Consider the following 9,257-nt stretch of genomic DNA (forward strand, 5'->3'; position numbering starts at 1 on the left):
TGAAAATGTGTGGGCTAATTAACAGTTCTAGATAAGAGTGGTTCAATCTTACTGAACCTATTTATTTCTGGTAGTTTGTAACTGAATAACTTCTTTTTGCTCAAATACCCCGATGACTTTTAATAGAAATGTAAGTTCTCCTTTCTACTTGGTTAGCTATTCAAGTTTATTGATCAAAATCACTTGCTCTAGGTGCCTGTATATGTGTGTGTATACACATATTCCTTAACAACAGGTCTGTTCCTCTAAAGAGAAAAACTAGCTTTCAAGTGATATGCTACCAGATACTCAAGTCTTGTAAAATCAGAAGATGAATATTTTTCAAATAAGAGGTAAGGGAAAATATATAAATGACAAATTTTAAGCTTGGCAAAAGTAGTGACTTTTATTTACAATTGCATGTATCAAGATTACAATAGAAACACTAGTGATACCATCTGAACAAAAGCAATGATTTATTGGTGATGGCAATGAATGCAATATTGACAGTCTCTGGAGAGAATCAAGCAATTATCCAGGAGCTGCAAATCTGATTGCAAGAGGTCTTCCAGTGTTGTCTGAACCTTAATGGCTTTCTCCTTTCTTGCCAACTACCTAGAAAAACAAACAAACAAAAGCTGTATGCACAATATTTATTTAGAAATATGGGTTTTCTTCAAAAATATTAATGCGATAATCACTTTGAAAACCTAGTATTAATACTTATGCTTTATTTTTTTTGTTGGCATGCAGTGTGCTTTCACTGTGGAAGCAAGCTGTGTCCCCTTCCCCTCCTGGACCACAAGGAATTAAAAATGAAATACATGCAAGCTATTTTGGATTCCCACTCTGTTTTAAGAAAAACTAATGTGATTTTTCCAAACAAGGCTGATAGTTTAGAGAAGTTAATAAAAAAAAAAGATGCTATATGAGTAAAACATATTTGCATACTATTTTTAGACAATTAGAAATCAAATGCTAATCACAAAATGAACTAGAATTTTAAAAGTATGATGAACTAATAATGTCTTCATGCCCACAATAAGTTTCTAGACACTTCCTTCAATATGCAGACATTCAATGAAAAGAGATTTAAAATAACTTTTCTAACTTTCTCTTTTAAAAAGCCCTGGCGACTACAAATGTATTATAAAAAATATATATATGAAGAATAAAGCTGTGCCTGTCAATGATTAGAAAAATCCTCTATTTGAAGTTTTATTTTGTTTTAGTCCTCTGGTTCCTACATATATGGCAGCATAAAAATGTAAAGAAAAACTTGATCTATACTAACAATTCTAGAAAACAAATCTCTGTGGGAGGAAATTAAGGCTGGCCTTGAACTCAGTGATCCTCTTGACTCTGCCTCCTCAGTGCTGGAATTACAGGTGTGCTCCAACAGATCCAGAAAGGATGGTTTTATTTTCTAATAGAGTGATTTAACTCAAGTACTGAGTTTATCATTAGTTAATACATTCTCATAACAGAAACACCTCTAAAGAAACCCACCTGCAAAATATTACATTTATATTTGTATAGAAAAAGATCTATATGTGTATTTATAAATAAAATTTCCATATTTTAAATTCTGTTCCAAACGGTAATGTGTACACCAAGCAAAACTCATTAAGGTCACAGTGTATGTCTAGTCTAAAATAGAACACAGCTGGCTCCATGTCATTCATGAGAGAAGATACAAAAACTTTTCCACCTAAACTTCTAACCTCATACTGCTACCCTGCAAAGAAAACCACTGTGTATTACTTTAAGGAACTCCTCTTTGGTTAAAAAAAAAAAAAAAAAAAAAAAAATCCACTTAGTTGGTGATATAGCTCAGTAGCACACTGCCCACCTGGCAACCACAAGGTCCTGAGTTCAATTCCTGGTATAAAAAAAAAAGGGGGAGTATAGCTCAGTGGCCCAAGCACCTGTCTGGCAAACACAAGGTCCCAGGTTCAATTCCTGCGATCATAAAAAAAAAAAAAAACCTCAACATAATAGAAGGTGATAAAACATGTCATTAAGAAAAAAAGATGTGGCCAAGGGTTAAGAGAAAGGTCTGAAGGGACCTGCCAGATAGCTCAGCGGATTAAAGCGCCTGCTCAGGCAGACACAGGGGTTGGAGGCTTGATCCCTGGCCTGCGTACTTGGTCCCACCCAGGGGCATGCTGAGACAGTGATTGAGACTGGGCATGGTGGCACCCACCAGTAATCCCAGCACTTGGAAGGCTGAAAATAGGAGAATCACTATGAGTCCAATCTACATATTGAGACCCTGCAGACCCTGCACTAAATACAAAAAAAAAAAAAAAAAGAATAATGTCTGAAAGACACTATAAGGTTGAGGAGGTGCCACTATTTGTAGCACAAATAAATTTAAGCTGATTAACACTGAAAGCATACTGATATTATATTACTTTGGAAATGCAGAACTATTAGGTTAAGCAAAAGAAAACAAAAACAACTAATATTAAAAATTTAAATTTTAGCAGATGTGACACAGAAGACACAAATCTGCATACTGTTTCACAGGTTGATAACTCTCAACTTGCCAATATGCATTCTCTGTAAAAAAGAAGAAATTAAACATTCCAATATGGATTCTTACCCCAAATGTAAAGCTCTTTCATTCTTTCTTAAGCTTTATATTACACCTCAAACCAAAGTTTATGTACATCAAAATTAGGTGTTAAAGGTATTTATTCAGCAGAGTCCATTGATCTTCTATGTTAATATTCTGACTCAGCCTATCATTCAGTCCATAAGTCCTTCAACTGGCCTTGAGCTTTTAGGCAAAAGCAGAGGATATAACCACATCAATCATCAAAGACTTTGGGGCTAACAGTTCAAAGAGAAAAAGAAAACCCACACCCCTCAAGTAAAACATAATTAATGTATACTAGCTCTAGAATAAAACCTATTTCCAAAATGATTCTATAGGTCAAAAAAAAAAAAAAAAAAAAATTTAGAATGGATTAAAACATCATCTAATTAAATCTGAAAGCATTATAACAATTTAAGTTTTAGTTCAGTATTACTCCTCAAAATTCAGAACCAAAGTAAATATGAAACAGTAGAAAGTAAAAGTCTGGTGAGTAGCAGTACAGTAATGAAAATAAAAGCACCTAGCTGCAAGCCCAAAAGAAAATAAAGAGGCCAACTGAGAAACATGGCTAAGATGAGATGTGAAGGAGATAGTTGAGGCAATCTAGGTAAAAAGGCTGATCCAACGATGGAAGCTGTAGAGATCTTGCAGTGACAATGGAGAGAACACGGAAAGGGTGAGAACAGACAGGTGCTAGATGAGCAGAGAAGCAAGGAGGGGAGTATTGTGAGACAAGGTCAATCTTTTTATTACTTCATTAAAAAAAAATCTTCTGGTTTTAGTTCATTTGAGTTGGATTAAAAAAGCTGAAAAATAAACAGATAGAAATGTTATAAAAATAGCTGACATGGTGAATGGCCAGTTTAGAAAAGTCTATTTTTACTACAGTGATAAAAATCCCCTCTGCTTTTCACATGCGCCTCATTCCCTAAGAAGCAGAAGCCCCTACAATTTTCTCATTTTCATACTTATATTTCAATATTAAAATAAAGCGATCTGTGTAAAGAACACATTTTGACAAAGAAAATATCACTTCCAATTAAAATGGTGAGGTTTTCATGCTACAAAACAAAGAATACATTTACAACAACAAATAACCAAAGCATATATTAAAATCTGAGAATGATACCTTTAAGGACGGACCAAAAACAGATGGTAGAATGTGTACTCTAGTCTAGTACATCTTGAAAGTATACCCTTCTAAAATTGTGCTAGCATGCAAGGTAGGTTTAGATTCTATCCACATCCAAGATTCACCAGGATTACCTTAGCTCCTATTATCTTAGTGACATAAGGTAAGGTCAAGGACATTCTGAAAATTAAAATGATCTATAATAACTCGAAAAACATAAAAATGTAAACTAAAAATGCTAACTATTCATTAAACAATTTTATACAGGTCTTATTACTACAAAGAAGTTACCAAAACTTCCCTGCTTGTACTTACAAAATTATGCCATATTTTGAAATGTAAAATTTTAATTATAATGTATAATCCCTTTTCATTTCAAATTCACTGAATAAGGGAAAAAATACTGCATTTTGCTTGTCCTTTTTCCATCCTCTCTTTTATCATCACTATCTTTTACTTCATCAAAATTTTGCTTTCAAAATGTGCTTGAAAAGTCCTTTTTCTAGCAAGACCCACAGCTGTAATCCCGATACTGGGAGGCTGAGGCAGAAAGACTAAGGTACACAGTGGGTTCAAGGCCAGCCTAGATTATATAGTGAGACCATGTCTTAAAAAAAACAAACAAAAATGTTTCTTTTCTCCATAAACCCTTCTCATACTTTCCCAGTTACTGCTGGGCTTAGTTGAAATGTATAAGAATACTTTATGGAAGAAAGTATACTGAGTAAAGTTTATGTTAATTTTGATTAACTTTCTGTATGTTTATGTATGAACCTACAAGAATATAATCTTCCTGTAGACAGGGATCATGACTGTACTAACACCTTACTATAGGGATAGAAACTATTAAACCATATATTATTCCCTTCAATAGAAACAAATTCATTTATAAATATTAATAGGCAATTTTATTTAGGCCTAAATGGGCAAATTTTGATTAAATATGAACTCTAATTTTTTCCTACACTGAAACACTTGCATCACATAATATAAAAACAATGAAATAGTTGCTTATTTTTGAGGAATAACACTACAAACACTGGATAACTACAAACAAAACAAATCTCATTCAGAAACTATAACAAAATATAGTTTGATACTAGCATACATAAGAACATTGCTCAAACAATTAAACATTATTAAACTTTAAGAGATCCCTGTCTACAGGAAGATTATATTCTTGTAGGTTCATACATAAATATATAGAAAACCTACAGGGAAGTCCTTAACAGTATTTAAATTATTCTTGTTCTTAAAAGTACAGTCCCGCCTGCTGTCCCTATACCTTTTCTATACCCTGTCAGCAAGTCTGTGATGTCAAGACTATCTTTCGAATAATGTTAAACATGTTGTTTTCTTTTCTTTTTTTGGGGGGGGGGAGGGGGAGGACAGTATGAGGATTAAACCTAGGGCCTTTGCATTGAAGTACATCTATATCCCCTTTTATATTTTTCATTTTGAGACAGTCTCTTTAAGTCACTAAATTGCCAAGGCAGGGTACTAACCTGTGATCCTCCTGTCTTAACCTTTACGGGTGCTGAGATTACAAGTGTGTGCTATCACAACCAGTTATTAATATGTAATTGTAAATATTTTAAAAATTGTCCAGTTTTAACTTCTAATAGATAAATATATCCTATATAAATATAGGCTTTTCTTGGTCCTATTTTATTTCACAGCTTAAAAGGTAACTGAGACCAACAAGTTAAGAGAACTGCTACTCTACAGTAAGTTAAGTGAAAAGAGTTAAGTGAACAAATGACTATGATAGGCACAAATGCTCTCAAACCAGAAAAGTTTGTCTATCTACAGACAGACCCAAAAAAGGAGGCACGGCAGTCAAAAAAGAGAAAAAAGGGCCGAGGAGATGGCTCAGTAGAGTAAGTGCTTCCTTGGCAAGCGCAACGGTCTGAGTTCAATCCCCGGTTCCACAAAAAAAAAAAAAAAAAAGAGAGAAAAGACTAAGCTAGAAGGGATGTGAGAGAGATGTTACAATCAGGCAATAAAAAGATAAGTAGATTGATAATTATTACTGCAAACTAAGAAAACCACAATTCAACCACAGCCTGGTAAATAGACACACAAGAAAGTTGAGACAGGAGCATAGCTATGAGTTTAAGATCAGCTTGGGGGCTACAAAAGTGAGCAAAAGGCAAGAGAGACACAAGATAGGATGGTAGTTGACTACAGGAAAAACCCAATTGAAATAGCACAAATTGAAGTAAGAAATAGGAAACTAGAGACAAGTTAGTAGGAAAAAGACAATTTATGGTTATAGATCTTACTAAAGAACTAAGCTAATAAACTATGCAAGGCACAGTTAAAGCCAAGTCCAATGACATTCAGATGAAACTCGCAAAGCAGCAAAGCAAGCAGCCAAAATGCCTTTGTCGCTCACACATTTTCCCAGGAAAATACGTATCATAAAAAATAGATGTTTAATCTCTGCTTCTTCTGACCTGGCATGATACATCTGTTAAAACACCTAGATGTGACAGATGTTAGTACATACCAACTTCTGAAAGTTAATTATGCTATGAAACAGAAGTGATTGAAAGACAGTAGTTGAAAAATGACCAGTTAAGATGCCCATTGTCAAAGTTTTCAACTGTGTAAAAGCAGCATATAATTTTGTAACACCACCCATTATCATGCAATTTAATTTTTTTGTTACTGAATTTAAATTAATCTGTTGACACCCCCTAAAAGAAAGTGTTTTCAAAATGCTCCACAGCTTCAATTCCCTAATCAATGGTCTGCTGGAAACCTCTTCCTCTAAGAACAGGCAGCCCTAGAGAAACTCTTCCTTTAATTATTTCAAGTCCTACATTGGCTGCCAGATGCAGCCATCAGAAACACTGTGACCTTAGGTCTCCTATTATGTCACACATTAAAACTATATATAGCAACTGTGGCTTGGTACTGAGACTTTTGCACTGGTACTTTTGTGACCTAAGTTGGTATATTTAAGATTCATCCTGCAGAACAGAAACGGCATCAATTAGAAGTTGGCCCAAAATTGTATGACAGGGACTGGCCATCATCCCTCAAGTCCTATGTAGCCCACACATTATTTGTGTTTTGCAGGTTATTTGAAACATGCTCTTGCTAGGTAGTTCAGACCGACTTTGAACTCACAGCAATCCTCCTGCCTCAGCCTCCTAAGTGCTGGGATTATAGGCATGCACCACCAACCCAGCTGTATCCTATATATTCTTCGCATGCCTTAAAATTGTATTCTTTTTTTTTTTTTTTGGCAGAACTAGGGATTGAACTCACACCCTTGTGCTTGCTAGGGAAGCGCTTACTACACTGAGCCATCTCCCCAGCCCCTAAGATTGTATTCTTTAAAAAACAAATACACAGAATTTTAAAAAAACATAGGAGAAAACCTGCCTGTTCACTATAAATGTATATTGAAGTGTGCTTTCAGTACATACACATTGTGTGGGAAAGTAGCATGTTGGTACAATGAATTTATTTCTTCTTAAATAGAATTATTCAAGTCATTTAAAATACATTCATCAGGGGCCGGGGAGATGGCTCAGTAGAATAAGCGCTTCCCTGACAAGTGCAAGGGCCTGAGTTCAATCCCTGGTTCCACAAAAAAAAAAAAAAAAAGTTAAAATTTGGGGCTGGTGAGATGGCTCAGTGGTCTAAAGCACCTACTTAGAACAAGCTTAACAAAGCACAGGGACCGTGGTTCAATCCCCAGCACCACATGCCAGCCAGCCCTGCCCTCTGGTGGGCTGAGCTGGCCACACACACACACACACACACACACACAAATAAATAAAAAGTTAAAAAAAAAAATACATTCATCAGAAATAGTGATAATCAAAATCTTGAAATCAGCAAATTTATTAAAATTTACTCCTTTCAAGTAATTTACTCATTTTCCCATGACTTCGGAACACTTTCTATAAGCAGACTATTATTTTTTACTCTTCTTTAGATGCCATTCAATAGGGTATTTAATTAAGACATATCATATGCATTAAAGACTCCTTTGGATATCTCAAAAAATGACTAAGCTTCTTGGTATATTTTAGGTTCACATAATGGTCACATTTATCATAAGGACTCTGTATGTGTACACGATATACCGAAATTCTCATTTTCCCACTCCCTTATCCTCCTTTAATCTCTCTTCCTCTGGGAGAATTTACTCTAACTTTAACCTTAAAAGTTTCACGATACATGATTTTTGATCTTCATGGTTATTAAGTTATGAATACTGAAATGTATTAAATCATTTCCTTCAACTAGTATTTCTCATCATTTAAACAAACTTACTCGTTTGAAGTCATTCATATTTGTTGCCTGGACAGGAGTACCAATAAAAGTAAAATATGAAATTCTTGTTGTTTCTTCTTCACCTTGATTAGACTGAACAAATATCTGCCCAAACAAAAAGAATTATCATGTTTATAATCATATTTTTCATGTATATGCTATTAAATTTAACTGATTTCCTTAGATTAATAAAAATATTATCCTTTCTTCATAGGGATTCATCTAAATTACATCAGTGCTTCTAAAGGACTCGTTAATTTCAGTTTGCCCTGCTACTCTCACCTTCTCCAGGGATACAATGGCAAGACATTCATACATACAAGTTCGTGGTAATCTAATGTGATAGTACAGAGGAGTTATAATTAAAATCCTGTACACAGAACACTGAGTGTGAGATTCATGATTGAAATGGAATAGATCTACTGATGGTTTTATTAAAAGCACAGTTTTCCACTGAGTAAAATCTCTACAGTTACAATCTTTCTGATATTCATGCAAACATTCTATAATAAATTGGAAATTAGCTCCTAAAACTATACTATGTTTCCATTATAAATTGGACTCTACATTTTCTATTTAAACACTCCCTTTGGCAAGAGCTAGAAGTTTTACTTATGGACCCTTTACAAATATATGGAAGCTGATATGGCGTAAGCCTATAATCCCAGCATTCAGACATAGTGAAACCCTATCTAAAGAAAGAATAAAAAAAATCAAATATGTGGAATTTTGTTCACTGGTACTTTTTGTTTTGCAATACGAGGGACTCAAACCTGATACCTTGTGCATGTTAGGCTAGCTCTCTACTCCCAAGCTACATTTCTAGTCTTTTCTGCATGCATTTTTAAAAATATAATATTCCAGAACAGATCCTGTCTAAAAATATTGTCTCTAGCTAGAGATGATGGTTTACACCTGTAGTCTCAGCACTTAAGAGGTTAAGACAGAAGGATCATTATTACTTCCAGGTCAGCCTGAGCTACATAGTGAAGTGAAGGCTACACGGTGATAACCTGACTTAAAAATCGCCCCCCAAAAACAGTAATATTGCCTTTCTTGATTTGACACATTTCTTTCATTTCAAAATGCTATTCACTGTATTTTTTGTTTTCAGAGGCAACCTATAGTTAATCAGAGACTGAGCTTACCATCAGTTTAAAGTGAATTTTAGCCTAACATTCAGGCCTAGAATTTTAATTTAAAAAATTCAGACGTTGAAAAGTAGATAAACATGAGACAGTTTGT

General features: G+C 34.5%; 1 protein-coding gene across 3 annotated transcripts in view; it reads right to left on the reverse strand.

Annotated features, from left to right (window-relative positions):
* Positions 1-358: 358 nt before the first annotated feature.
* Txnl1 (thioredoxin like 1) overlaps positions 359-9,257 on the reverse strand; it is a 39,013-nt gene continuing 30,114 nt past the window's right edge. The window contains exons 7-9 of one of the 3 annotated variants that reach the window (XR_002821090.1): positions 8,013-8,117; positions 2,588-3,390; positions 439-594 (exon numbers count right to left, since the gene is read on the reverse strand). Coding sequence is in view for 2 of the 3 variants with exons in the window: in XM_023715175.1 (XP_023570943.1) it covers positions 2,506-2,544; positions 8,013-8,117 (144 nt within the window). In the remaining variant the exon portion in view is untranslated. Of the gene's footprint in view, positions 595-2,501; positions 2,545-2,587; positions 3,391-8,012; positions 8,118-9,257 lie in introns of all 3 variants that reach the window. The other 2 variants (XM_023715175.1, XM_004623682.2) reach the window with 2 other exon arrangements.

Source organism: Octodon degus, unplaced genomic scaffold (genome assembly GCF_000260255.1).
Source record: "Octodon degus isolate 3935 unplaced genomic scaffold, OctDeg1.0 scaffold00003, whole genome shotgun sequence".
Lineage (NCBI taxonomy): Eukaryota > Metazoa > Chordata > Mammalia > Rodentia > Octodontidae > Octodon > Octodon degus.